The sequence below is a fragment of the Vidua chalybeata genome, chromosome 2, assembly GCF_026979565.1.
Source record: "Vidua chalybeata isolate OUT-0048 chromosome 2, bVidCha1 merged haplotype, whole genome shotgun sequence".
NCBI classification, from domain to species: Eukaryota; Metazoa; Chordata; class Aves; order Passeriformes; family Viduidae; genus Vidua; species Vidua chalybeata.
In genome coordinates, this window is record NC_071531.1 from 138,263 (window position 1) to 165,513 (window position 27,251).

Sequence of the window (27,251 nt, forward strand, 5' to 3'; positions counted from 1 at the left end):
GGGGCGGGGCCGCGCCTGCGCGTTGCTGTCGGGCCTGCGCGGCGGCAGCGCCCGGAACCGGTACCGGGATGTCGGGGCCGGGCCCCGCCGGGGCCAAGCTCGACATCAACCGCGCCGGCGTGGCCGAGCTGGAGGGTGCCCTCAGCGGCATCGGCCGCCGCCGTGCCCGCGGTATCGTCCGCAAGAGAGAGGTGCGGGGGGGGGGGCAGGGACGGCGCCCCACGCTCAACGACCCGGGCCCGGGACCCCGAGGAGGGGGTGGCCGTGGCGCTGTCCGTCCCGGGATGCGGGCCGCGGGGGCGACAGCGCTGTTTCCGTGCTGGTAGCCGGGGCAGGTGGGGGGCCGAGATCCCCAAGTCTCGCCCCGAGCCCGCGGGGCCGGGCGAGCGGTGCCGCCCCCGGTGCTGCCCTCCCTCCTGCCGGTCCTGGCAGCGCCCCGGGCCCGAGCGGGGCGCCGGGAGAACGGGACTGGGCCTGCGGCCCGACGGCTTCCGAGCGCCGTCACCGCCCATGGTGGGGCGAGACCCTGCGGGAGCAGTGGGGGCGGCACCGCGGGCCGCAGCCCGGCGGGTACGGGCGCGTCAGCGGCAGCCGTGTCCCGATGCTGCAGGGATGGGCAGCGCCGCGGCCGGGCGAGGCAGGGCTGGGAACGCTTGGCATGTCTGGGGCTCGAAAAGGAGCTAGAGGGCTGGATGTCCAAATGCTGTGGACATACGCGCTTGGGAACACCGGGAGGCAGGAGGGTAGAAACCGGTAATGCATAGGGAGGGTAGTTTGGAGCGGGGCCTGTCCCAGGTGGTGCTGCTACTGCAGCCCTTTGTGGGGAGTAAAACGAGCCCTGCCCGGTCAGAAGGGCCAGTCGGACCCTTCCCGAGCCCGTGGGCTGCGCTGCTTGTCTGTGGAGTCCTGCCCCAGGACAGCCCGGCCCCGCCAGGTTCCTCCCACGGCAGGTGCTCCGGGAGCCACGCAGGGAGGCAGCTGATCCCAGGTCAGGGCTGGGATCCTGCACCCGCGGGACCGTGGGTGCCTCACATGTGTGCATCTGCACATATCCAGTTGTTCCCCTGCCCTGGAGCTGCGGCCTTGCTCCCCATTCTGCTCATCTGGGGGGCACAGTGCTCCTACCACAGCTGGCAGCGTTGGGTTGCTGCCCCTCTTTCACAGTGCTGTGTGGGGTCACTTGGGCAGGGGGCTCTGGGAGCAGGAGGGATTCTGTTCTGGGCAGGGCTGACTTCCCTCCGTGCAGGAGCTGAAGGGCTTCACTTGCTTGGATGACCTGCTGCACGTCAAGGGCATCACCACACGCATCCTGGAGCTCAACAGCCAGCGCATGACGTGCCGGCGGTGCCCGGGCCCCGAGGGGCCCCCACGAGCCAGCCCCACTCCCCTGGGGGACAGTGAGGACCACAGGGCACCTGCGGCACAGGTAGGTGCAGAAGGGTTCCTGCTGCCAGGTGCAAGGACAAGGGAGGAGGTCTGGCTCTGGGGGGGCTCAGGGGAAGCTCGTGGCGAGCTGACAGAACTGCACCTGGAGGATTCTGGAGGAGCTCATGGTTGTGCTTGCCCTGCAATCCCCCACAGTGCTGTTGAGTTGAGCCGCTGTGCTGCAGGGCCCTGGCTCTCACTGGCTGCCATCCAGCAGCACTCCCGGCCCCTGCCCTGCTGCTGGTCTCCAGCAGGAGACTGGGGGTCTCTCCAAGGCTGGTGCAGGGTCAGCCCTGCTCCCTGCTTTTTCCCTGCTCAGGTGGTGGCTGAAGAGGAGGAAGATGAGGAGGAGGAGGAGGCGGCGGCGCCAGGGCCCTGGGAGCCGGAGCACCCCTGGAAGGGTACCCCCAGGTCCGGAGCAGACCCTGATGGTTCTGGGGGGCGGGGACCACAGGAGCCCCCCAGGTCCACCAGGGAGGAGGAGGAGGAAGAAGAGGAGGAGGAGGAGGAAGAAGGGAGCTGCTGCAGCGAGGAGGGGGAAGACAGCAGCAACGTATACCTGTACTACACGCTGGGCGAGCGCTGGATCGACTACCTGCAGCGCACTGGGGATGGGGGGCTGCTGCGGCACCTGCGCCCCAAGGTGCCTGGGGGGCCAGGGACTGGAGGCCAGGGACTGCGGGCGCCTGCGGGAGGGTAAATGGGGCTGGGCTTCCGTGCTGCCTGGCTGCTGGGGCTGGGGAAAGAGATACTGCCCCAGTCCCCCATGCAGACCCCTGCCTTGCATGGGGGTCCTTGGTCACAGGGTGGGGGAAGGAGGTGCTACCCTGGTCCCCAGCTCTAGCTGGCCCTGGTGCAAGCCCCCCTGCCCTGCGTGGGGATCCTTTGTTGCTGTATGGACCGTGAAGGGAGAAAGCGAGAGCAGGTGGGGGTCTGCCCCATAGCTCTTGGCAGGGGGCCTGCAGGGGTTGGTTGTGAGTAGGTGGCCTGTAGGGATCCACAAGGATCAGCTGTGGGCAGGGAGTCTTCAGGGGTCTACCTGGGTTTCTCCCAGCCACTCCAATCTGCTGTGTCCCACAGATGAAGCGGAAGTCAGAGAATGGTCCAGATGGCCGGGCCTTGTCCCCCGGGAAGAAGCTGTGCAAGGGCTCTGACTATGGCAGGTGAGGGGTGGGGGGGCTCTGAGTGCAGCTGGTGAAGGGGGTTCTGTGCGCTGGGGCAGCACATAGCTCCTGCTGCCCTCCCCAGGAGGGTGGTGGAGCCACTTGGGTTCAGCAGGGGTCGGCCCAGGTGAGATCCAGCCCTGACCGGTTGCCTCTCTGCTGAGCAGGCTGGGCTGTATGTCTGGGCAAAGGGTCAGCAGGGTGGGGGCAAAGAGAAGGGGTCAGTGGGGTGGAGCTCTCACTGGTGGCAACCAGTTCCAATACCTCTGGAGCACTGTGGCCCGGAGCAGTGCTGGCACATGCCAGCTGTGCCATGGTCTCACCTGTGCCCGGTGTTTCTCCCAGGACACTGGGTCCCTGTACACCTAGCCCCACGACCACCTTTGGGGACCTGCGCAATGCCAAGGTGGGGCAGGCCCGGCGCCGTCGCATCCCCTCGGTGGCTCCCCCACCTGAGCTACAGGACTGGCTCCGCACCTTCCAGGTATGGCTCACCTGGTGGCTCCAGGCAGCCTGGGTATGATGGGAGGGAGCTGACCCTAAGGGATCCCCCACTATGTACAGGGATTGGGCCCATGGTGGGTTTTGGGTAGTTTTGTTTGTGTGGGGAAACACAGAAGAGGTTTCAGACCTGGCCAGGGGTGGTGTCACCTGTCACACAGCACCTGTGACCCACCAAACTTCCACCTGCCTCAGGCTCCTGGCCTGGGACAAGAGGCCTGGCTGCCAGGGCTGTGGCTGGGCTAGCTGGGGACACAGAGCCAGGGGTCACTGGGGGTCCCTCTGCAGCGCTGGAGCGGCCCTGAGAAGCTGCTGGCCCTGGATGAGCTCATTGACCGCTGCGAGCCGGCGCAGATCAAGTACATGATGCAGGTCATCGAGCCCCAGTTCCAGCGGGACTTCATCTCCCTGCTGCCCAAGGAGGTGAGTGAAACTTGGGGACCGGGGGCCTGGCCTGGCCTGGCCTGACTCTCCCCCGGTGACCCCTCTGTGACCTTTGTCCCCCCCATAGCTGGCCCTGTACGTCTTGTCTTTCCTGGAGCCACGGGACCTGCTCCGTGCTGCCCAGACTTGCCGCTACTGGAGAGTCCTGGCTGAGGACAATCTGCTCTGGAGGGAGAAGTGCCGTGAGGAAGGTGAGGGTCCTCCCGGGTGGGGGCTGGGGGGCCACCCCAGGCTTGACCCAGGGGAGGCACTACTGTGTTGTCCCCTGCAGGGATCGAGGAGCCCCTACACCTGCGGAAGCGACGCCTGCTCAGCCCCGGATTCATGTACAGCCCCTGGAAATTCGCCTTCCTGCGCCAGCACCGCATCGACATGAACTGGCGCAGTGGGGAGCTGCGGCCCCCCAAGGTAGGTCTGGGTGTCCCAGCGGGGACAGACTCCAGGGAGCTGTGGTCCCCAAGGTGAGCCTGGGAGTGCCCCTGCCAGGGGTGGAACCTGGAGATCTGATGGGCTGGTGGGAGTCCCTCTGGGGACAGACCTCAGGTCCCTGGCATGGGGAAGCTGGTACAGGATCTGCCATGGGGAGCAGATCTGGCTTGCTCAGAGCAGTGGGGGCAGCAGAAATGAGATGTCCTGGGTCTGGAGAAGGGGGTCCTTTCCTTTGCTCCTTCCCAAGGCCCCATGCAGGGCTGCAGCCAGCCTCAGCACCCAGGGAAGGTGCAGCATCACAGGGCTCAACTGTGTTCTGTGCAGGGTCCCTCCTGCCCCTGGGCAGAGTCCCCACCAGCCCTTCTCTTGCTGCTGGGTTCCTGAGCCTCCTCCTCCCTGTGCTGCTGTAACCCCTGCCCCTGCAGCAGCTGCCAGACACACCACACACCCCAGCTCTGCTGCCCTGCAGAAGCATCAGGGGCTGCAGGTGTTTTGGAGACCCATCTGCCTTTCCTCCCCACAGCTCCTGCTGCCTTCCTACTGCTCATTGTGCTGAGGGGTCCTGCAGGCTGGGAGGGACCACACTGCCCCCCCCACACTCCTGTACTCCCACAGGTACTGAAGGGCCACGACGACCATGTGATCACCTGCCTGCAGTTCTGTGGCAATCGCATAGTAAGCGGCTCTGATGACAACACGCTCAAAGTGTGGTCAGCTGTCACAGGGGAGGTGAGTGTCACTGTCACCAGGCAAGCGAGTGTGGCATTGTCACTGGCGCCACAGGGGTTTGGAGCAGGGACCATCTCCCTGTGCTGGGCACAGGTGGGGATACACCCTGACTGCTGAGATCGGTTTGGGCCCATTATGATAAGGACACGGAGTTGTGCTGCTCCTCTGTGCTGTTTCAGAGGTGGGGAAGTGTGAGAGGCTCACCTGTCCCTCACGTTCTGTTCCCCACAGTGTGTGCAGACACTGGTGGGCCACACTGGGGGGGTTTGGTCCTCCCAGATGAGGGACAGCATTGTCATCAGTGGCTCCACTGACCGCACACTCAAGGTGTGGAACGCTGACAGCGGCGAGTGCGTGCACACGCTGTACGGACACACCTCCACCGTGCGCTGCATGCACCTGCACGGCAACAGGTACGGGACTGCGTGTGCTGTGTGAGGGGGGATATCCACGGGGGTGAGGCTTGTTACCCCCAGGCTGCCCTGGCAGCTGAGCCCCAGATGTCCCCTCACCTGCAGGGTGGTGAGTGGCTCCCGGGATGCCACGCTGCGGCTCTGGGACATTGAGACGGGGCAGTGCCTGCACGTGCTGATGGGCCACGTGGCAGCTGTGCGCTGCGTGCAGTACGACGGCAACAAGGTGGTCAGCGGTGCCTACGATTACACGGTCAAGGTGTGGGACCCCGAGAGCGAGAGCTGCACCCACACGCTGCAGGGGCACACCAACCGTGTCTACTCACTGCAGGTACGGCCCCGCACGCATCCCCTCCTGCTGCTTCCCCCCTCCAGCAACCCTGCCCTCCCCGCTCCCTGCAGCTACAACCTGCCTTCCTGCTGGCTTGCCCTATCTCTCCCCTACCTTCCAGTCATGGGCACAAGCTGTGCCAACGGTCCCGCATGTGCTGTAGGGACAAATAGGCCGTGCCTGTGTCATGCAAAGCCCTGTGAGCTTTGCAGGGACATGTCTGCCCTGAAGGGGGTGTATCTGCCCTGCAAGGACACATGGATCCTGTTTGTGTCCTCTGGGGACAGTCTCTGTCCTCCTGACCCCACTTCCCACACACACATGCTGTGGACACAAACACTACTCCATGCCCCTTCCCTGGAGCATTTCTACAGTCCAAAAAGCCAAAAGATGCGTGAGCAAGCCTATGTCTCAGCTGCTGAACTGGGGTCTCTGGTGCTGGAACTGGGGGTGCTGTATCCCAAACCAGGGGATGCCAGAGCTGTGGTTACCCAAACCAGGGACACTCCTGTCCTCGATACTGAGCTGGACCCCCTTCTCTCTGGCAGTTTGATGGGACACACATCGTGAGCGGGTCCCTGGACACCTCGATCCGCGTGTGGGATGTGGAGAGTGGGAACTGCCTGCACACGCTCATGGGGCACCAGTCACTCACCAGTGGGATGGAGCTGCGTGACAACATCCTCGTCTCTGGCAACGCTGACTCCACTGTCAAAATCTGGGACATCAAGACGGGGCAGTGCCTGCAGACACTGCAGGGTGAGAGGGGATTCCTCGCCCTCGGGGGGCAGTGGGGTGTTCCCTCCATCAGGGGGCTGGGAAGGGGCAGCTCTCCCTTGGAGGGTGGGAGGGAGCTCCTTGCTCTTGGGGCTGGGTTGGCTGCAAGCTGCCAGCTGTGTCTGGACAGAGTGGTGGGTGTCCCTGAGGAGCCAGGCCTGGCTGGCTCTGCGGTGCCAGATGTCACACAGCAGTGGGTGGCCCAGGTGCACGTGGGGCTCACGGGTGCCTCCCCATAGGTCCCAGCAAGCACCAGAGTGCTGTCACCTGCCTGCAGTTCAGCTCCAAGTTCGTGGTGACCAGCTCAGATGACGGGACAGTGAAGCTGTGGGACCTGAAGACAGGGGAGTTTGTGCGAAACCTCGTGGCCCTGGAGAGCGGGGGCTCGGGGGGCGTCGTGTGGCGCATCCGTGCCTCCAACACAAAGCTGGTGTGCGCCGTGGGCAGCCGCAACGGCACCGAGGAGACCAAGCTGCTGGTGCTGGACTTTGACGTGGACCTGAAGTGACCCCGGCCAGCCCGGGGGTCCCGCGGGAGGGGTGGCCCCGGCGCAGGCGCTGGCCCCCGCGGGCAGGACAGAGGGGAGGCCAGGCCGGGCCTTATTTATATGCGCGGGAGTGCCCGGCCGGGCCTGCAGGAGCATGTTTTGTACACAGAATATATCAATTTATTTCTGTACTGGGGCTAGTGCCTACCAGCCCTAAGCCCTGTCCTGGGCCCGCAGCTCACGCCCTCTGCCCAGGGGCTGCAGCAGGGAGAGAAGAGGCCAGGGTCTCCCAGGGACCGTGCACACACATGCCCTTAGCTGGTGGGCATTGGCCTGGCAGTGCCTAACATCTACCCCCCCTTGCCCCCTCATACTGCCCTGAGTGCCTGCTCTGCACCTGCCAGTTGTAGTGAGAATGTTCAGGGCCCCACAGTGTCCTGGTGATCACGGGGGTCCTGCAGGGAGACGTTTGTATCATGTTTAGGTGCAATTCTCTGGATTCCCAGTTGTGCCATGGGCTCCCCCCAGCACACCCAGTAGGGAATAGGGGCCAGGGTTCTGGTGCCCTCCCCACATGTCACACTGAGCCATTACAGTGAAGATGTTTTATTGGTACTCACAATCCACTTCCCAGAAATCCACAACCAGGAGGGCCAGGGGCGCCTTGCCCCTGTTGCTGTGCCCCCCCTCCCTGGTGCCCTGCATAGCCCAGCCGCTGCTCGGGGCTGCCGGGGCCCAGTGCAGATGCTGCTCCAGCCTGGAGCTCCAGCGCAGCAGGGCTGCAGCTGCTGCGGCTGCAACGGGGCCGGGCTGCTGCCAGTCGCGTCCGACGGCCGCGGGGAGCTGCGGCCAGCTGCTGCTACGTGCCGGCAGCGGGAGCGTCTCCCGCGGGGCCCGGGGCCGGCTCAGAGGAGGCCGGCAGTCCGGGTGGCCCCGCTGGAGCCCCGTGCTCGGCTGCGCGGCGCTGCAGCAGCGCCGGCACCAGCCCCACGTAGGCGCCCATCAGGCGGTGGTTGGCGCGGACCAGCCTCGCGGCGCAGCTGTCCAGGCACGACTCCTGCGGGGGGACGGGGATCAGGGGGCGCGGGGACACCCGGCCTGCGGCCCGCGGCCCCCCGTGCCTCGCTCACCTCGCGGCCCGTGAGCAGCCGGTAGTTGAGGTTGCAGACGCAGTGACGGAAGCAGAGCTCGGTCATGCGGTTGTAGACCAGAAGGAAGTCCCGCAGCTGGGGAGCAGGAGCGGGTCACACCGGGCGGAGCCGGTCCGGGACCCCCGAAACCCATCGCGAGTCCCGACGTGCCCCCCGGCCAGCTCGAGACGCCCAGGTCCTTTCCAGGGCCCCACCGGTTCTCCTGCGACCCCGGCACCCCGCGATCCCCCAGCCGGAGCTCTCGGGACACGCCGGGACACGCCACCACACCGACAGCCCCGGGACCCCCCATGAAGGCCTCGCGGGACACGCCGCTCCCCGCCCCCGGCCCACGCGCTCACGCTGCGGAGCTGCTGCCGGTGCTCGGCCGCCGGGTCCATCCCGGGCCGGGCCGGGGCCCGGTCCCTCCGCGCCCGCGGGACCACCCGCCGAACTCCCAGAGACGTCACTTCCGTCCGGCTCAGCGATGACGCCACTTCCGGGCCCTTGACGCCACTTTCGGCGCGTCCGGGCCGATCGGAGCGGGAGCGGCGCGGGGGGGCCCGGCGGGGCCGGGGCGCAGGTGGGGCTGGGGGCGGGCCGGGGAGGCCGGACAGGGTGAGCGGCCGCGGGGCCGGCGGAGCCTGGCTGGGAGAGCCCCGGGGAGCGAGGCTGGGGCCGCCGCCGCCCGCTCGGGCCGGTTCCGCCAGGAGCGGCCACCGGGGGTTCCCTCGGAGGTCGGTCCCGTCCCGGGGCCTTGCCGTGCGTGGCTGCGGAGGGGTCCGTTCCGCCGCTGTCCCCGCCCGCCCCGGAGGGGACTGCGGGGCCGTTCTCCGGCCAGGATGGCCCCGGGCAGTGACGGCCCCTGCCCGCCGGGCTCGACCCTAGAGCCGGGCCGGGCGCTCTCCCCGCCGGGGAGGGGACAGGTCACAGGTAACGGGTTCTCTGAGCCCGCCCCGGGCCCCGCCTGCTTTGGAATGTGCCCGGACCGGTCCGGGCGCAGCGGGCCCCCTCCCGCTCTCCTGCGGACGTGGCTCCCGGCGCCCTCCTGGCCGGGGCCGTGCTGGGCGCTGCCAGCGCCGCTGTCCCGGGGCAGGGTCTGCGGGGATCCCCGGCGGGGTTTGTGAGAGCGAGCACGGAGTGCGGCCCGAGGGGCGGGGGAGCCCGGGAGTCCTGGGCGTGATGGTGTGGGAGCCACAGTGGGGTCGGCGCCTCTGGGATGTGCCACCCTGCGGGTCCGTTCTGGGAGCCAGGGGTGTCCCGAGAGGCGGCCGAGCCGGGCTGGGCAGTGGCTGCAGGAGGCGCGGGGCAGGGGGCAGCCTCTGCTCAGAGCCAGCGGCTGCCGGTGTGGGCCCCTCCCTCCGCGGCGTAGCCTCCTGCTGTCCCGCCACAGCCCCGCGGGCACTGGCTGGTGCCCCCGGCCGGGGGTGGTCCTGGCCCAGCACCACGGCTGTGTCTCTGCAGGCCCTGAGGATGTCGGACGGGATCCTGAGCAAGGCAGCCACCATGGAGATCCCCATCAGCAGCAACGGGGACACCAGCAGCCTGCCCGAGGACGATGGCCTGGAGCAGGTCTGGGGGTCAGGAACCCCGGGGGGTGTTTGGGGCTGAACCAGGGCTGTACCTCTCAGCCCCCTGTGCTCCTCTGCCTCCCAGGACCTGCAGCAGGTGATGGTGTCGGGACCCAACCTGAATGAGACCAGCATTGTGTCAGGCGGCTATGGGGGCACGGCCGAGGGCATCATCCCCACCGGCACCATCAAAGGTACTGGGGCTGGCTTGGGAGGGAATGGGATCATCGTGGGACCAAGGGGCTCAGCTCCCCTCAGTGCCCCTGATTTATGGCACAAGGCTGTGCCACAGCCTAGCCAAGGTGTCTCCTGAGTGGGCTCGGGCTCTGTGCAGGGCCAGCGTGTGGGATGTACTGATGGCAGAGGAGGGGCTGCTGCCCCAGCTCTGCTCTCCCTGGGTTGCTCCCCTGTCACAGGGTGGGGTCTCTGCTGGGAATTTCCATCCCCCTGGTCAGGACATCCCTATGGGATTCCGAGTTCCTGCTCTGGTGGAGGATCCCAGGTCTGTCCTGGTCCACGTGCATCGGGAGCTCTGGAGTGTGCTGGGGATGAGGGGGCAGGCAGGGGGCCCCAAGCCCACACCCTACTGAGCCCTTCTTGCTCTCCTAGTCAGACCGGGCCACAGTGGCACCAGTTGGGCTCTGCACCCTGGGAGAACTGGCACCACTGTCCTTGTTCCATGCAGATCTCTCTCTGAGGGTCCCCCAGAGCTTGAGGAAGGTCTGTGTGGGCAGAGAGGGCGAGTGCACGGGTGTGCGCTTCCCCGGAGCACCGCCGCTGCTGGCCTGGTGTCCCTGTGTCTCTGTGTCCTGGTGTGCCCGTGATGCCAGGCCTGCCCAGCCCTTGGGGTGCAGGGATTCCTGCCCAGGGGCCAGAGGTGGGGGGTTTCCTGGGCTGGGGAGTCCGTCTGTGTGGCTGTGGCCGTGTCTCTGGGTTCCAACACTCACCTGCTGCCGTCGCTCTCCCGCTGCCGCCCGCCCGCGCACTCGTCCCTGTCCCTTGCCCCCCGTCCCCTCTGCCCTGGCTACCCCACTGTGCCATGCCCTGTGCCCCCACCCTGTCCCGCCCCACCCTGCTCGGCTCCCGCAGCCCCCCCATTTCCAGGCTCTCTTGTCCACCCTCACCCCCCCCGAGGACCGTCGGTGCCCCCCAGCGCGCCTGCTGCCCGTAGGATGGCCCGCCCGGCCACGGCTCCCGCAGGTACTGCGCCCCTCACTCCACCCCAGGCCGTCCCTTGGGTCTGGGGGCTCCGGGCCTCCCTAGGGACGTTGGTAAGAGCCCCCGTGGCAGCTGTGTCATGGCCAGAGCCTGGTCCTGGTGCTGATCCTTGTGCTGGGACAGATGACAGCGCTGGTGGGCCCAGGGGGCTCAGAGGTGGGTCCTGGCCAGGGGGGTCCACCCTGCCCCTGGAGCCCACCTGAGGGACTCCCAGTGCTGCTGGGCAGTGTTTCCCCTGTGTCCAGCCTGGTGAGGGTAGTCAGCAGCATGGGGCAGGGCCTGGTGCAAGCAGATATAGCTGGGGTGGGGTCTGTGCCCCTGTGTGGGACCCTCAGTGGGGCTGGCAGGAGCAGGGTCCTCACCACAATGCCTGTGAGCCAGTGCTGGGCATATGCCCAGAGCTGGGCATGCTGCTGTGGTAACAGCAGCTCCAGGACAAGGGCTCTGGAGGCTGGGGCTGCCTGGTCCCCATGGCTGCCACCCTTGTGGAGCTGGTGCCAGGTTCCTATCCCTGTCCCTGTGCCAGGCCCTGGGCTGCACCCACCACCCCCCGGACCCCCACCTGGTGGAGAGGAGGTCGTGCGTGGCATTGCCGTTGAGAAGTTTGACATTGTCAAGAAGTGGGGGATCAACACCTACAAGGTGAGGGGACACCAGCGGGCCTTCCTGCTCCCCTCCCACAAGCAGCTGCTCTCAGAGTGGTCTGGGGGACTCACAGGTGCCTTGGGGTCCCTGGTGTCCCCCTGCTGCAGTGCACCAAGCAGCTGCTCTCGGAGCGCTTCGGCCGGGGGTCCCGCACAGTGGACCTGGAGCTGGAGACCCAGATCGAGCTGCTGCGTGAGACCAAGCGCAAGTACGAGAGCGTCCTGCACCTGGCACGGGCACTCACGGCCCACCTCTACAGCCTCGTACAGACCCAGCACGCCCTGGGGGACGCCTTTGCTGACCTCAGCCAGAAATCCCCTGAGCTCCAGGTGTGCCAGGGCTAGGGGGACACTGGGGTGAGGGCAGGGACACCTGGGCACCAGGGCTGGGGGAGGATGGGGAGTGCGAGGACTTGGAGGGGACACCTGGACACTAGGGCTGGGGGGGCAGGGGTAGCTGGGGCTTGACACTGGGGTTGTGGGGGTCAGGACTTGGGGAGTCACACTTGGACACCAGGGCAGGAACGTGATCTGCACAGGAGTGGCTGTTGTGCTGGTGCTGGCCTCGGTGGTGCTGCGTCATGCTTGGCCTCAGTAGTCTCAGGGGGCATTTCCCCCAGCACCCTTGATGGAGGGGAATGGGGATGTGATCCATGGCCCCCTCACCTGTGCCCCCATCCCTCTGTCCCCAGGAGGAGTTTGGGTACAACGCGGAGACGCAGAAGCTGCTGTGCAAGAACGGGGAGACGCTGCTGGGCGCCGTCAACTTCTTTGTGTCCAGCATCAACACGCTGGTCAACAAGACCATGGAGGACACGCTCATGACAGTGAAGCAGTATGAGACAGCCAGGTGGGACAGGGAGCTCGTGGGGCTCAGGCTTCTGGGGAGGTCTGGAGGCAGGTCAGTGATGCCGGGGGTTCCACGCAGGTTGGAGTATGACGCGTACCGCACGGACCTGGAGGAGCTGAGCATGGGCCCGCGCGACGCCGGCGCCGTGAGCCGCCTGGACGCGGCCCAGAGCCAGTTCCAGAGCCACAAGGACAAGTACGAGAAGCTGCGGGCAGACGTGGCCATCAAGCTCAAATTCTTGGAGGAGAACAAGGTGGGTGCAGGGGTGGGAGGTGTGGGGTGGGGATGGGGGGCACAGGAATGGAAGATGCAAGAGAGAGGTGGGGCATGCAGAGATGGGGCACATGAGGAGGAGGGGTTCGGGACAGGGATGGGAGGGAAGTGCAGGGATAGGAGGCGCAGGGATGTGGTCCCTGCAGGGACTTGACATCCATGTTGGATTTGTCACTCAAGGACACAAATTGGGTGGAAAGGGCAGTGCAGAGGGGGAGTGGTGGCACTCAAGGGGTCTCAGAGGGCTTTCCAAGCCCTTTTCTGTGCTGCTGGGGTGGGCTCAGGCCCCCCCAGTGATGATCCCCTCCCCCCCCAGATCAAGGTGATGCACAAGCAACTGCTGCTCTTCCACAACGCCATCTCTGCGTACTTTGCTGGGAACCAGCAGCAGCTTGAGCAGACCCTCAAGCAGTTCAACATCAAGCTCAAGACCCCCGGCGCCGAGAAGCCCTCCTGGCTGGAGGAGCAGTGAGCTCCCTGTGCCCCCCCCGGATGGAGGAGCACACATGGACCTCAGTTGTGGCCAGGGGCTCATGGGGGCCACAGCCCAGGCCTGGTCTTGGATGGGGGGGGCCACCAGGTGTGGGGAGCTGCCAGTGGGCTGGGTCCCCCCTCATCCCACAGCCGTGCTCAGGGCAGGGTGCAGCAGCTCCTCAGCACAGACCCCACAGAGCAGACAGCTGGAGCCCCCCCCTGCCCCTGACACTCCTAAGGGGACTCGCTGGGCTGCTGCCCCCAGACACCCTACTCACCTTGGGGTGAGCCAGGACCTTCCACTGTCCCCCTCTGCCTCCCTGGGGCAGGATGAGGGTGCACCCCTCCCAGGCCCACTGCCAGCTTCCACCCAGGCAGCCCCCTGCCCTGTGGCACAGTGGAGCTGGGTGGGGGCAGGGCCCCCCTGTGCCAGGGAGAGGCTGCGGGGCCACCCTGCTGCACCTGGCACCCAGGGGAGCTCCCGCTCTACCTGCCAGTGCCAGGGACACCCTGGCCCCCTCCAGGCTGTTCACAGGTGTTTCCAGCCTGGCTGCTCATGCACTCCTGATTCACAGGGGGCTGCACCCCCCCAAAGACCCCCCCTGCTTCCCCGGAGCTGTGGCATCCTGGGCTGGGCTGGTGAGGGGTCCCTGTGCCCTGCTGCTAGTGGCAGGGGGGAGTCGCTGGCCAGGCACAGGTCCACTGGAACCCTGGGAGAGGACAGGGGGGCTCCAAGCAGGGACCAAACGTCAGTGGAGGCACAGGGGGTGCACGCATGTCCATGCGTGTCCGTGTGCGGGCACATGCGTGTCCCGGGACTGGGGCACGTGTGCTGCACACGGGGGGCTGGGGTCCTGGCCAGGGTTCACCCCCAAGCCATGAGGGCCCCCCCACCTACCCCCGCACTTGGGCACTTTCTCCTGAGACAAAACTGTTGGTTTTTCTTGCTCATTAATTTAACTCATAATTTAATGTCGGGATCCGACTTCCCCCTGCCCCGCCCTGGTGACGGTCTGACCCCCCAAACCCCTGACTTCTGTAAAATCTCAAATAAATGGTACAGATCAGTGTGTGCAGAGCTGCAGTGGGACGAGGAGGGGCTGCACCTTGCGGGCTGGGGCTGCCAGCGTGGGTGGGAGACGGGGGCATGAGCCCCACAACGCTGAGGACTCTGATGGAGCCCTAGGGCAAGGGGGACTGGCTGTTCCTTGTTGGGGCCCCAGGCTCGGAAGGGGAATGAGCTGGAGCACGAAAGAGATGGCTCTGGGGGGTGAGCACGGGGCTTGGGGGGACCCTGCTCACTTGTGTCTGGTGAGGGGAGCCACCCCTCGCTCCAGTCCCGGGGCACCAGCATGAACCAGGACCAGGTGGGAGTAAATGGGGCCAGGATGGGGGGTGCTGCAGGGGGAAGCTGGGTGGGATTGGTCTGGGTGGGATTGGTCTGGTTCCTGGCCCCATCACCGCTGTCCCACTGGTGGCACTGAGAGCTCAGGAGTCCCACAGGATAGATTCCCCTTCCCCAGGCCAGGCACTGGGGCTGGTGCCATCTGCTGCCTTCCTCCATCACCCTTCAACCTGTTCCTACTCTGGTTGCTGCTCCCCTGGGGCTCCTGGACACCCCCAGGACACTCCCTTCAGAAGGTCCCCAACCTCCCCTGAACATTCCTCCTGGACACCCTCTCCCTCTGGCCTACCCCCCTGGAACACTGAAACCCTCCCATGGGGTCCTGCCACTCCCCAGACATGGATGTGGGCAATCCCTGAGCTATGGGGGTCGGGTGGGTGTCTGCCCCACAAGGGATGAGGGCTGTTCTCAGACACCTGCTCTGTGCCCCCAGGCCCATCCACAGGGTCCTGTGGGATACTGGGGAAGGACCAGGGGCCTCTGTGGGGAGAAGGAGCCACTGGAGGTGAGGGTGGGGGGCCAGAGGAGGTCCTTGGTGGAGGGGAGCCCACTTGGTCGTCCTGTGCTGCAGATGTCCCAGCACCGATCCCCGCTGTGCTGTAGGTGCCCGTGGGACACACTGAGCCTCAGCACCTTTTGCTGCTTCTGGTGGTGCCTGGCTGGGAGTGGAGGGTGCTGGGGGTGGGTCCCAGCTTCCAGAGCAGGTCACTCCCTATCACCCTCATGATCATCCTTGCTCCTGGGCCACTGGCCATCAGGTGCACAACCAGGTCTGGCCTGGCTGCAGAACCTTCCAGACACTGAGGCCAAGGTGGAGGGTCAGGGGACCATGCTGGGGCCCCCCATGTGGACTGGGACAGATTTATTGGGGGGCTGGTTCATGGCAGAGCTCTGGGTCCATCCTGGAGCTGATGGGTCTCCCTGATGGGTCCCCAGATATGCTGGGCCGGGTCAGCACCTTCCTGTCCCTGTGGCCATCATCCCCCCACGGCCCACTCCGGCAGTGACCTGGCTGGGGATAGGGGCACCTCCTCTGCACCCCTTGAGCTCCAGCTCTGCCAGGATGCCTTGTCTAAAAGTGCCCGCTCGCTGCCCCACCTGCCTCACACGAAGGAGGCAGCCAGGAGCTGCTGGAATTCCCGGGAAACTGCAGCAGGTGGGCTTGATGCCACGTCCTGAACCGAGTGGGGCCCCTGCCCTGGGGGTGGAGGGGTACCAGCTGAGGGGGGGTGATGGTGATGAGGGGAGTCCCACGTGGAGGAGCTATGGCAGCTGGCAGGTGGGAAGAAGTGTGGGCCCCCTACAAACTGAGGGGCTGGGACAGGCCTACTGGCTCTGGTTTTACTCCTATCCCCCCTTTATAGCCCCTTTGCACCCACCTGTACCTGCTTTATACCACCCCTCTATAACCCCTATTTTACCCCTCTTTTTACCTGTGCATCCCCCTCGCCCCCCTTTATATCCACCTGTTCGCCTTGACCTTCCCTTTATTCCCCCATTATCCCCCTTTTATATTCTTCCTACTTCCCAATTTATACCGCCTGTCACCCCACACTCGGTAACCCCCCCGCCCCGCCATGCCCCCACCCACCAGTGTATGCTCACATTCCCCAGTCCTTTTCCCCCTCCAATTTGGGGTCAACCCCCCCAAATTCGGGGTCGGGATGTGGTTGCCGTGGCAACAGCCGGGTACCCCTGGATGCGCGGAGCCCCCCCCCCCCCCCCAGCTGCAGAGCCACAGCCCAGGCGAGACCACTGATGTTGGGGGGGGGGGGGGCTGAGGGGTCACATTACCCACTTTCCCACGGAACCCTCCCCACGAGCCCCCCAGTCGGGGGCGGCAACGCGTCCCGCGGCGACGCCTCGCCTCCGCCAGTGGGGTGTCCCGGGGCGCGGGCTCCGTGAAGCAGGGAGGCGGCGGCACGTTCCCGCTCCCCCTCCGGAGCGCGCTTGGTGCCGCCCGGCCCGGCCGCCTCCCTGTCGCATCCCGGGCCGGGGCCGAGGATGCGCCGTGGGGCCCGCGAGGAGCGAGGAGGGGGCTGCGGGGGGGGTGAGTGCGGCCGGGCCGGCGGGCGGCCCGGGCGGGGCCGGGGGGGCGCCACCTGTGGGGCGCGGGTGCGTAAAGGGCGCGCGGGGCGGGATCGCTGCGGCTGGAGACCCCCGGGGGCCCCGCGGGGTGCGGGACCCCCGGGCCCGCCCGGTGCCGGTGCCGGTGCCGCGGGGGGGGCGGTGCCGCACAATGGCGGCCGGGGCGGGGCCGGGGCCTGGAGCGCGGAGCCGCCGCAGCGCCGTGAGCGGGGCCGGGGCGAGGGACGGAGGGCGAGGGGGGACAGGGGGCTGTGGGGGGGGTCACTGGGGCACAGGGGACAAGGGAGGGGGTGAGGAGTGTCCCGTGGGACAGGGGTGGGGTCGGAGCTGGGGGGCTCGGGAGGAGGGTGGGGGCGTTGGGGTGTGCCCCGTGGGGCGGGAGGGTGGATGCCGTGGGTGCCCTGTGGGGTAGGCGGTGGATGGGGCCGGGCGCCGTGGCGCACGAGGAGAAGGGGCTGTGGGATCAGTGGGTTCCGAGGGGCTGGGGGTAGGTGGGGCAGGGCAGCGCCGTGGGACACGGTGGTGTCTGAGGCTGCGGGTGCCCGAAGCTCATGGGCATGGGGGGGGCCAGGGGGAGTCCCCGTGTGTGCCCCACAAGGTGTCTGTGGGGCCAGGGGCTGTGGGATGCCTTGGAGTGGGTGCTGTGGGTGCCCCGGGGTGCTGAGCCCTCATGTACAGCGTGAGTGTCCGTTGTGGCCCTCTGTGGGGCTGCGGGGTGGGCAGGGGGCTGCAGGGCACTGTGGGCTGCAGGGTGCCATGCAGTGCCTCCCAAGCATTTAAATTCCCTCCATTCTCCGGCTGAGGGTCTGCCGTGACCCACCACGAGCCTGTGGGGTGGGTGGGGGTTGTGTGGGGTTGGGGCTGGGAGTGGCCGTGGGGTGCCGGGGAGCCCCATGGGGTGTTGCAGGGTGCCTGCCCCTCACTGTGGTGTGCCTCCCAGGCTGAGGAGCCACCATGGCCCGCCATGAGCCCGCCAGCCCGGTGGTGCGGCAGATTGACCAGCAGTTCCTGATCTGCAGCATCTGCCTCGACCGCTACTGCAACCCCAAGGTGCTGCCCTGCCTGCACACCTTCTGCGAGAGGTGGGAGCTCCCGAACCCGCCCTGAGCCCCCTGCATCCTCCCAAACCCCATCCCTGCCTGCACGCTTTCTGTGAGAGATGGGACCCCTGAACCCCTCCTGAGTCCCCCTGCACCCCCTGAACCCAATCCTTGCCTGCATACCTTCTGTGAGAGGTGGGGCCCCTCCCTGCACCCCACTGCACCCCCGGTATACCCTCTGTGCCCTGGCATCTACTCTCCATCCCACCCTGTCTCTGAGCACCCCTACACCCCTCCCATGCCCTCTGCATCCCACCAGCATCCCTCCCCAGCACATCCCCACTGTGCCCTGGGCCCCCCTGCACCCCACTGAATCCTGACTGCAGCCCTGTCACTGTGACCTTCCAAATGCACCCCCCATGTCCTTACTGCCCCCCTGCAGCCCCCAGCCTGCTCTGCCCCTACAGCATCCATCCCTTCTGCCCCTCAGTGCACCTAGCCCCCCTCTGCCTTGCTGCATCCCCCTCTGTCCCTGAGCCTGTACCCCAGCAGTACCAGCTGCACCCCCAGTGTGCCCCACTGCACCCCTCCTGCACCCACTAAACCCTCAGTGTGAGCAGAGCCCCCCCCTCAACCCCCACTGGTGGTGAGCCAGGCCCCCCTGCACTCCCTGCCCTCCCCAGTGAGAGATGGGGTCCCCAGAGGTGGGGGCTGGGACCCCCCTGCATTCCACGGCCCACGGCGGTGCTGGGACCCCCCTGCCCTCCACACCCCGCTTGTCTGGGAGGGCTGCACATCCCCTGAGCCCCCCGAGTGTGGCTGCTGGGGGCACCGTGGCTGGGCTCCCCAAGTTGGGGGGTCTTGTTGCTGATGGCCCCCTCTCTCTGTGCTCCCAGAGCCCTCTGGTCCTGCTCCGTCCATCCATCCGCCCATCTCCCCAGGGGCACTGGCACTGCTGCCCCGTGTCCATCCTGTCCATCTGTCTGACTGCCTGCTCCTCTGCCGCTCCCCCACCTGGTGTGACACCACATAGCCCTCCTGTCTGTCTGTCCATCTGTGTCTCCCGTCCTAGTGTGACACCGCGCAGCCCCCCCCATGTGACTGTCCGTCTGTCCTCCTCCTGCACCTCAGTGTGACACTGCAGCCTCACCATCTTGCCCATCTGTCCCCTGGTTTGTCTGTCCCTCCCACCCTGTTCTCACACCCCGGTGTTCCACCACACAGCCCCCATGTCTGTCTGTCCATCTCTCCCCCTGCTCTCTGCCTGCACCCCAACCCTTCAGTCCGTCTCGCTGCCCCCCTCTCCCTGTGTCCCTCATTGCCCCATGTTTCCATCCTGCTCCCACTGTCACTGTGTGCAGCCCCCCTGTCCATCCATCTGTCCCCGTGCTGCTGCCTGTCCCCAGGCCTCTCCACATGCCCTTGTCCTGCACCCTGACCCTCGTGTTCATCTGTCCATCCCACTCTGCCCCCAGCCCTAGGTGGCATGTTCCCCCTTCTGTCCCCCATCAACTTGCCTATCCATTCCCATCTCCCTGTCCATCCATCTGTCCCTTCATCCCCCTGTTCTGCCCCCCACCGCCATCCCACATCACCCATCCCCAGCAGGTCCTGTCCCCCCATCCATCCCCTTGTCTGTCCCCCTGTTGTCCCTATATCTGGTCCCACGTACCCCCTGCGCCCCCACAGCCCCCATTCCTGTCCCTGCCCCTTTCACATCCTGACCCAGAGCCTGTCCCTGTCATGCCCCGTGTGACCCCTGGCCCCGGTGACCCCCGTGACCCCTGTGACCCCAGGTGTCTGCAGAACTACATTCCGGCCCAGAGCCTGTCCCTGTCGTGCCCCGTGTGCCGCCAGACCTCGATCCTGCCCGAGCGGGGGGTCCCGGCGCTGCCCAACAACTTCTTCATCACCAACCTGATGGAGGTGCTGCAGCGGGACCCTGACCCCCGCGGGGCCCCCCCTGCACCCCTGCCCCCCCTGGGCGCCGCCACCGGGCAGCCGCTCTGCTGCCCGAACCACGAGGGAAAGGTGGGGCCCGAGGGGCTGGGGAGGGGCTGGGAGGGCTGTGCTGGACTCCAGGGGCTCAGGGTGTAGAGAGTGGCTGCAGGGACCTGTGGGGCTGCAAGTGTCCAGGGGGGCTGGGGAGGTCCCGAGGGCTGATGTGACTCAGGGGGCTGGGGACCTGCAGGAGCTGGAAAGGCTTTAGGAGGACTGGGATCTGGGGAAGGCTGAGGAGGTCTGTGAGGATCTGGAAGGGCTGTGAGGGTCACGGGGGGTCGGGGGTGATGCAGACCTTGGAGAAAGGGTCCAGAGAGGGTCTGGGGAGGCTGCAGTGGTCCAGGGAGTCTGGGAGAGGCTGTGTGGGCTCAGGAGGTGATTTGGGGTGGGATGCAGGGTCCTGTGGGCTGAGGTGTGGGGCAGCAGGTGAGCGCAGGTGTGGCAGGTGATGGAGTTCTACTGCGAGCCCTGCGAGACGGCCATGTGCCGGGAGTGCACGGAGGGGGAGCGGCGGGAGCACCGGGACCACCGCACCGTGCCACTGCGTGACGTGCTGGAGCAGCACAAGGCAGCCCTGCAGCACCAGCTCGACGCTGTGCGTGCCAGGTACGGGGGGCAGGGGGTTTCTGGGGGTCCCCGTGGCCCCACTCCCACTGGTGGCAGTGCCAGCTTGATGCCACCCACACATGGTAGAGGGGGAGGGGTGGCTGAGGGCATCGGGGGTACTGTGGGGTTTGAGGATTCAGGGAGTGCCCATATCCTCCTGTAGAATACCACAGCTGGATGAGGGTGCTGTGGGGGGCTCGAGGGTTCAGGTGGGGTTGGTGGGGATCTGGGAGTTCAGGGGGTCCCCATGTCTCCCCAGGCTGCCACAGCTGGCGGCAGCTGTGGGGCTGGTAGCCGAGATCAGCCGGCAGCTGGGGCAACGCCGGGCTGAGGCCGAGGCAGAAATTGGGAGCAGCTTCGAGGAGCTGGAGGCAGCGCTGCGCCAGCGGCGGGAGGTGCTGCTGCGCGACCTGGAAGCCACCTGTGCTGCCAAGCAGCAGGTAACACACCTGGGGCTCTGTGCCCTTCACCAGCCGTTCCTGGGAGGGTGTGTGGGTACCCCAGCCATACCCCAGTGCCAGTGGCTCGGCTGGTGCAACGGTTGGGGTCCCAGTGCAGCACCAGCATTGGGGTTGTGGCCATAGCTGCGGTGCAGGTGCGGGTGCAGGAGGAGCACTGGTTAGGGGTGCTGGGTGTGGGGGTCCCACACGGACACCACAGAGATGTGCCATCCCCACAGGATGCGCGGAGGGGCAGCTGGAGTGCTGCAGCAGGGCCAGGATGTGGTTCAAGTGTGGGTGTTGGCACCGGGGTCCCATGTGGTGACACAGGTGATGTCCTGGTCCCACAGGTGCTGGAGGCACAGCTGGAGGTGCTGCGGCAGGGCCAGGAGAGCATCCTGAGCAGCTGCGCGTTCACAGAGCAGGCGCTGCACCACGGTTCAGCCACGGAGGTGCTGCTGGTACAGAAGCAGATGGGCGAGCGGCTGCGGGAGCTGGCGGCGCGGCCCTTCCCCGAGCACCCGCACGAGAACGCGCAGCTCGAGTTCCACGCCGAGCCCGAGGGGCTGCGCCGCTCCATCCAGAACCTGGGCTCGCTGCTGACCACCAGCGCCACGGCACACACCACGGTGGCCACGGGTGAGGGGCTGCGCCAGGCCGTGGTGGGGCAGCCCTGCTCGCTCAGCGTCACCACCAAGGACAAGGACGGCGCGCTGGTGCGCAGCGGCGGCGCCCGCCTGCGCTTCGCCGTGACGGGCCCCGACGGCGCCGCGGCCGAGGCCGAGGTGCAGGACAACCGCAATGGCACCTACGAGCTGGTGTACACGCCGCGCACCGAGGGTGACTTTGTGCTGTCCATCCTGCTGTACGGGCAGCCCGTGCGTGGCTCCCCCTTCCGCGCGCGCGCCCTGCGCCCCAGCGACGTGCCCCCCTCCCCCGAGGAGGCCAAGCGCCGCGTCAAGTCCCCAGGCGGGGGGCACGTGCGGCAGAAGGCCCTGCGCCGCCCCGCCAGCATGTACGGCAGCGCCAAGCGCAAGGAGAACCCCATCGAGGACGAGCTCATCTTTCGCGTCGGTGAGCAGGGCGTGCGGGGGGTCCTGGGCCGGTGGGGGTGTCTTGGGATGATGGGGGGCTCCTTAGGGCTCCCCACAGCTGTAGGGGCTCCCCAGGGCTCCCCAGGACGGTGGGGTCTCTGCACCCTGGGCTCCTCATGGCTCCCTGGGGTGGTGGTGGAGCATCCCAGGGGTGGCAGGGGTTTACTGGGGTGGTGAGTGGTCTCCTGGGGCCCCATGTGCCCCCCTGACTGGTGCCTGCAGGCAGCCGTGGCCGGGAGAAGGGCGAGTTCACCAACCTGCAGGGGATCTCCACATCCAGTGCCGGCCGCATCGTCGTGGCCGACAGCAACAACCAGTGCGTGCAGGTATGGACACCCTTGGGACCTCCAAACCCCCCCAGGACCCCCACTGACTCTTGTTGATCCCCACTGACCCCGACAACAACAACCAGTGCATGCAGGTGTGGACCTCTGGGACCCCCACTGACCCCTCCCCTTCCGTGATCCACGAACTCTCCCAGGACCCCCACTGACTCCCCCTGCTCCCCCGGTCCCCACAGTTGTTCTCCAGTGTGGGGCAGTTTTGGCTGCGTTTCAAGGTGTGGGGGTGTTCCCCCGATTCCCCTGACGCTGCTGCCCTCCCAGGTGTTCAGTAACGAGGGGCAGTTCCGGCTGCGTTTCGGGGTGCGGGGGCGTTCCCCGGGGCAACTCCAGCGCCCCACGGGGGTCTCAGTGGACACCAATGGTGACATCATTGTGGCCGACTACGACAACCGCTGGGTCAGTGTGTTCTCACCTGAGGGCAAGTTCAAGGTGAGTGGAAGCAGGGCTGCAGGGTCTGTGGGGTGGGGGGTCCGTGGCACCTCCTGTCCTGACTGTCTGTCCGCCCCAGACAAAGCTGGGCGCGGGCCGGCTGATGGGCCCCAAGGGCGTTGCCGTGGACCGCAACGGACACATCATCGTGGTGGACAACAAGGCGTGTTGCGTCTTCATCTTCCAGCCCAACGGGAAGCTGGTGGCGCGTTTCGGCTCCCGCGGCACCGCTGAGCGCCAGTTTGCAGGTATCCCTGGGACCCCCCAGCTGTGAGCCCTCGGGCTCCCCAGGGACCAGGGCAGGCAGGACTGTGTGCCCCATGTTGCTGGGGCGGCTGGTGGCACTGGGACCCTCAAGAATGGCCTGAGGCTGGGGGACAGGTCCAGGCTGCGGTTCTAGACTGGCTTTCTGCATCCGGTTCTGGGCTGTGGGTTCAGGTTCTGGGCTCAGGACTTCTTCTGAGCTCTGCTTTGAGTTCTGGGGCTGGACAGGGAGCCAGGATCTGATTCTAGGTCCAGCACCAGGTTCAGTGCTCTGGGCTGGTGATCCAGTTCCAGGTTCTATCTCTGGGTTCTGGTTCAGGACTGAGATCCCAGGCTCTTTGAGTACAGGGTTTGGTTTTGGTTCCCAGGCTGGGATGTGGTTCCAGGTTTTGGGTTTGGGTCTGAGTCCTGAGCTGTGTGTCCTAGACTGGGGCACTGGGTTTGGTTCTGGATACAGATTGTGGGTCTGGGTTCTGGGTTCAGTTCTGGGCTGGGGCCCTGGGCTCAGGTTCTGGCACTGGCTCCATCCTGGGGGCTCTGAGTTCTGGGCTCTGTCCAGATCTCAGGGCTCTGGGTCCATCCTGGTCCTGCTATGGGGCCAGGGCTGAACCCCACCATTCCCCTCAGGGCTGGGACCCCAGTCCTGGGGATGAGTTCCCTGTGACCCATTTGGGCTGAGCCCCTTTGTCTCCTCAGGACCCCATTTTGTGGCTGTCAACAACAAGAACGAGATCGTGGTGACTGACTTCCACAACCACTCTGTGAAGGTGAGCGCAGCCACAGGCAGGTGCTGAGAACCCCCTGGTGCTCTCAGGGCTGGGGGGCTGCAGCGACCCCCCATGACTCCTGCGTGTTGTCCCCCCCGTGCCCACCAGGTGTACAACGCTGAGGGCGAGTTCCTGTTCAAGTTCGGGTCGCACGGGGAGGGCAACGGGCAGTTCAACGCACCCACAGGGGTGGCCGTGGACAGCAATGGCAACATCATCGTGGCTGACTGGGGCAACAGCCGCATCCAGGTACCGCACCTGTGCCTGCACACCTGTGCCTGCACACCTGTGCATGCACGGACACACAGACACCTGTGCCTGCTCAGACACCTGTACCAGTACAGACAGACACCTGTGCGTGCACCTGCATACCTGTACCTGCACACCTGTGCCTGCACAGACACCTGCACACATCCCCCCAGGGGGGCTCAGCACTGTCCCCTCTCCATGCCATCCCTGACCCCCAGCCCAGGTGTGTGCTGTGGGTGCTGTGGGGCACCTGCAGGAACCAGGACACAACTCAGTTTAAGTGAGAGCAACTGGGAAGGGTCTGTGCAGGGTCTGCAGTCAGCTGGGAGGGGTCTAGGGACAACTGTGAGCAACTGGAGACAACTGGGATCAACAAAGAAGGGTCTCTGGTCAACTGGGAATGGTCCATGGGGGCCTAGGATCAACTGGGAGGAACTGGGAAGAGTTTTGCACTGAGAGGAACTGGGATGGACTGGGAAGGGGTGTGGGGTCACCTGGGAGCAACTGAGAAGGGTCTTGAGTTAACTGGAATAGGGGAGGATCCCTATCCTACTAGGAGGGATCGTGACCACATGTCCCCACAGGGAGTGCATCCTGCAGGTCCAGGGGCTATCAGGGCTGGGGGTTCCTGGCCTTAGGGCTACTGGGCACACTGTACACACCTCCTGCAGGTGTTTGACAGCGCGGGCTCATTCCTGTCCTACATCAACACGGCGGCTGACCCGCTGTACGGGCCACAGGGGCTGGCCCTCACCTCCGACGGCCACGTTGTTGTGGCCGACTCGGGCAACCACTGCTTCAAGGCCTATCGCTACCTGCAGTGACGGGCAGGACACGCGGGCACGGCTGCGGGCAGGAGGGACCTGCAGCTGCAGTGCGGCGCGTGGGGTGACGGCTGCCCCACAGCCTCGCCTGCCCCCCAAGCGCCATCCTGGCTTCATGTGCACTTTATCCCAGGGGGCAGCCGGGCCTGGGGGGGGGGTGAGGATGGGTCCCGTGGGGTGGGGGCTGCCTGGGGGTCATGGTCTGGCCCCTCACCCACAGCAGGCCCAGCATCACACTGCCCCTGCTGACAGGGTTCCCAAGGAGTGGGGGGTGTGAGGGGCAGGGGGAGCTGCTAGAAGGGCTTGTGGGGGGCTGTGGGGTGGCCAGTCCAGAGCCCCATGCCCCTTGAGGGCTGCCCCCCACCTCCCCAGCTCCCCTCCCCAGCTGTGGGGTGACTGTGTGTGCCTGCTGCCCCACTGCACTGCTGCTCCACAGCTCTGGGGGGCTCCGGGGGTTGTGGGGCAGCTGCCGCACGCTGACAAAACTGTATGTACAAAATAAAGTATTCTGGAAGTACCCTGGCCCCGTGCTGCCCCATAGCCCTGCCTGTCCTTCACACACCCTGCCCTACAGCCCCCGTGGCCTGTGGGCCCTGCCAGCTGCGCTGGACACCCCCAGACAGTGCCAGGCCAAGCAGGGACAGGAACGGTGCCTGGAGCTCAGTGGCACCATGGGTGTCTGCCTGGCCTGGGCGTTCTGCCAGCACTGACCCATCTGCAGGGCCAGGGAGGGACTGGGAGTGGGGACAGGGTTAGACTGATCTGTGTTGGGTCAGACTAGTCTCTGCTGGCAGCAGGGTTTGGGTTGGACTGGTCCGTACTTATGCTGGGTCAGACTGAGCTATACTGGCATGGAGACTGGGTCAGACTGGTCTGTTCTAGGAGTAGGAACTGGTCCATACTGGTCTGTGTACCTAGGAGAAAGTGGTCAATGACCTGCTGAGCTGCACAGACCCCTGGGGCCAGTGGATCCCCGGGGCTACCACAGGGGCTACCAGGGGTCACGGAGCTGCTCCGCCTGGTCCTCACCAACTCTGGCCATCCGTGGGGGGTTCTGGATGGCAGCAGAGCTCACCCAGACCCTACTCATCATCCCCCACCAGCCCCCTCCCCTGGGGGCTCCCAGGCCCCAGAGGTGGCCAGTGACCCTATTCCCAAGCAGGGCTGGAGGGAGGATCCAGGGACCCACGCCTGTTCCTGGTCCTGATGCTGGGAAGGCCCTAGAACAGATCACCTGTGGGTCCCACAGCATGGGCAGGACAGCCAGGGCATCAGATCCAGCTGGGGCTGGGGAATGGCAGGTCCTGCCTCACCCACTCGGTCTCCTGCTGGGACAGAGTGACCTGGTGGCTGCGGGACAGGTGTGGGTGTGCGTGCTTGAAGCTCAGCAAAGCCTTTGGCACCATCTCTGTCTCCCTGACACCTGACAGAGCACCTGCAGCCTGGCTGGGACAGGTGCTCCTTGCTGGGAGCAGCTAGCTGAGGGCCAGGCCCAGGGAGGGGTGGGAATGGGGTCACATCCAGGGGGGGCAGGCACTGCTGGGCTCCCCAGGGCTCGGTGCTGGGGCCAGCGCTGTCCCACAGAGCTGTCAGTGATCTGGGTGGAGCGTGGAGCGTGTCCTCACTGAGTCCACGGACTGCACACGGTTGGTTGGGATGTGGAGGGCAGGAAGGATCCCAGAGGGGTCTGGCCAGGCTGGACTGATGGGCCAAGGCCAACAGCGTGAGGGTCAACGAGGGCCCGTGCTGGGTCTTCTGCTCGGGTCACCAAAACCCCCGCAACACCCCAGGCTGGGCAGAGGGGCTGGGAAACGGCCCTGGGGGTGCTGGTCACAGTGACTGGACACGAGCCCAGGTGTGCCCAGGTGGGCAAGAGGCCGATGGCACCTGGGCTGTGCCAGCCCCAGGGCAGGGATTGTCCCTCAGGGCAGTGATTGTCCCCTGTGCTGGACACTGGGTGACACCTCGAGGACTGTGTCCAGTTCTGCTCCTGCAGGAGAGACCTGGAGGGGCTGGAGTGTGTCCAGGGTAGGGAAGGGAGGTGGGAAGGGGCTGGAGAATTCCTGAGGGAGCTGGGAAGGGGCTGAGCCTGGAGCAAAGGAGGCTCAGGGGGGACCTTCCCAGGAAACAAGTGACAGGACAAGAGGAAATGGCCACAAGCTGTACTTGGGGAGGTTCAGGTTGGACATCAGGAGGAATTTCTTCATGGAAAGGGCTGCCACATCCTGGAAGGGGCTGTCCAGGGAGGTTTGGAGTGCCCATCCCTGGAGGTGGCACTCAGTGCTCTGGGCTGGGGACAAGGTGGGCATCAGTCACGGGTTGGACTCAGCCTTGGAGGTCCCATCAAACGGAAAGGCTGTGATCGTGCACAGGATCAGACCGGCGCCCGCAGGGTGCTGGCACCCCGAACACCGAGTCACCATCGCTGCTCCCGGCCGGACCCCCGCTCCCCTCCGGGGCTGGTAAAAGCCGGGAGCCTCGAGGCCCTCCCGGTCCAGCCGGGGGTTTGGGGGTTCCGGGGGCACGGCAGCCGCAGGGAGTCCCAGGGCTGCCCCCGGCCCTGTCCGGTGCCGGTGTGAGGGCAGCGGGTCGGAAACCGGCGGTGCCGGCGCCTTGGCGGATGCCGCTAGGCGTAACCGGGGGTTCAGCTGGGCTGAACTGGTCCGTGGCACCGGGGATCCCGCTGCCCGCCCGGAACAGCCGGAACACTGGGGCGGGCACGGGCAGTGTCCGGGTCACCGGCCCCGGGAGTATCACCGGGGGGAAGGTTCCCCGTTCCGCCCGGTTCCCGCTGCCGGCAAGGCCTGGGGCTCCCGGTCCCGGGGGGTACTCGGGGGTATC

At 66.4% G+C, this 27,251-nt stretch overlaps 4 protein-coding genes across 9 annotated transcripts; 3 read left to right on the top strand and 1 right to left on the bottom strand.

Annotated features, from left to right (window-relative positions):
* The first annotated feature begins 93 nt into the window (after nt 1–93).
* Nucleotides 94–6,890, top strand: LOC128802237 (F-box/WD repeat-containing protein 7-like). Its single transcript, XM_053968506.1, has 13 exons — nt 94–171; nt 1,247–1,426; nt 1,745–2,068; nt 2,506–2,588; nt 2,934–3,072; nt 3,378–3,512; nt 3,601–3,724; nt 3,805–3,941; nt 4,578–4,691; nt 4,923–5,104; nt 5,210–5,435; nt 5,984–6,194; nt 6,452–6,890. The coding sequence occupies exons 2-13, from the start codon at nt 1,331–1,333 to the stop codon at nt 6,718–6,720; spliced, it is 2,040 nt and encodes a 679-aa protein (XP_053824481.1). The 5' UTR covers nt 94–171; nt 1,247–1,330; the 3' UTR covers nt 6,721–6,890.
* A 399-nt stretch (nt 6,891–7,289) lies between these two features.
* TIMM10B (translocase of inner mitochondrial membrane 10B) lies at nt 7,290–8,374 on the bottom strand. Its single transcript, XM_053968557.1, has 3 exons — nt 8,192–8,374; nt 7,830–7,925; nt 7,290–7,756 (listed from the first exon to the last, which is right to left on the bottom strand). The coding sequence occupies exons 1-3, from the start codon at nt 8,228–8,230 to the stop codon at nt 7,559–7,561; spliced, it is 333 nt and encodes a 110-aa protein (XP_053824532.1). The 5' UTR covers nt 8,231–8,374; the 3' UTR covers nt 7,290–7,558.
* On the top strand, nt 8,327–13,926 carry ARFIP2 (ADP ribosylation factor interacting protein 2). 4 transcript variants are annotated; one of them, XM_053968527.1, is made up of 9 exons: nt 8,327–8,412; nt 9,294–9,401; nt 9,486–9,594; nt 10,490–10,600; nt 11,145–11,260; nt 11,371–11,592; nt 11,955–12,112; nt 12,191–12,365; nt 12,702–13,926. In XM_053968527.1, the coding sequence occupies exons 2-9, from the start codon at nt 9,303–9,305 to the stop codon at nt 12,855–12,857; spliced, it is 1,146 nt and encodes a 381-aa protein (XP_053824502.1). In that variant the 5' UTR covers nt 8,327–8,412; nt 9,294–9,302; the 3' UTR covers nt 12,858–13,926. The 4 variants fall into 4 exon arrangements, with proteins under 4 accessions (XP_053824502.1, XP_053824493.1, XP_053824511.1 ...); XM_053968518.1 differs by lacking the exon at nt 8,327–8,412 and adding an exon at nt 8,447–8,762; XM_053968536.1 differs by lacking the exons at nt 8,327–8,412; nt 10,490–10,600 and adding an exon at nt 8,450–8,762.
* A 2,276-nt stretch (nt 13,927–16,202) lies between these two features.
* TRIM3 (tripartite motif containing 3) lies at nt 16,203–24,950 on the top strand. 3 transcript variants are annotated; one of them, XM_053935873.1, is made up of 12 exons: nt 16,203–16,314; nt 17,293–17,434; nt 19,189–19,423; nt 19,839–19,999; nt 20,259–20,439; nt 20,790–21,513; nt 21,756–21,859; nt 22,139–22,306; nt 22,386–22,554; nt 23,267–23,337; nt 23,446–23,586; nt 24,258–24,950. In XM_053935873.1, the coding sequence occupies exons 2-12, from the start codon at nt 17,307–17,309 to the stop codon at nt 24,408–24,410; spliced, it is 2,235 nt and encodes a 744-aa protein (XP_053791848.1). In that variant the 5' UTR covers nt 16,203–16,314; nt 17,293–17,306; the 3' UTR covers nt 24,411–24,950. The 3 variants fall into 3 exon arrangements, with proteins under 3 accessions (XP_053791848.1, XP_053791850.1, XP_053791849.1); XM_053935875.1 differs by lacking the exon at nt 16,203–16,314 and adding an exon at nt 16,488–16,554; XM_053935874.1 differs by lacking the exon at nt 16,203–16,314 and adding an exon at nt 16,972–17,031.
* Nucleotides 24,951–27,251: the final 2,301 nt, after the last annotated feature.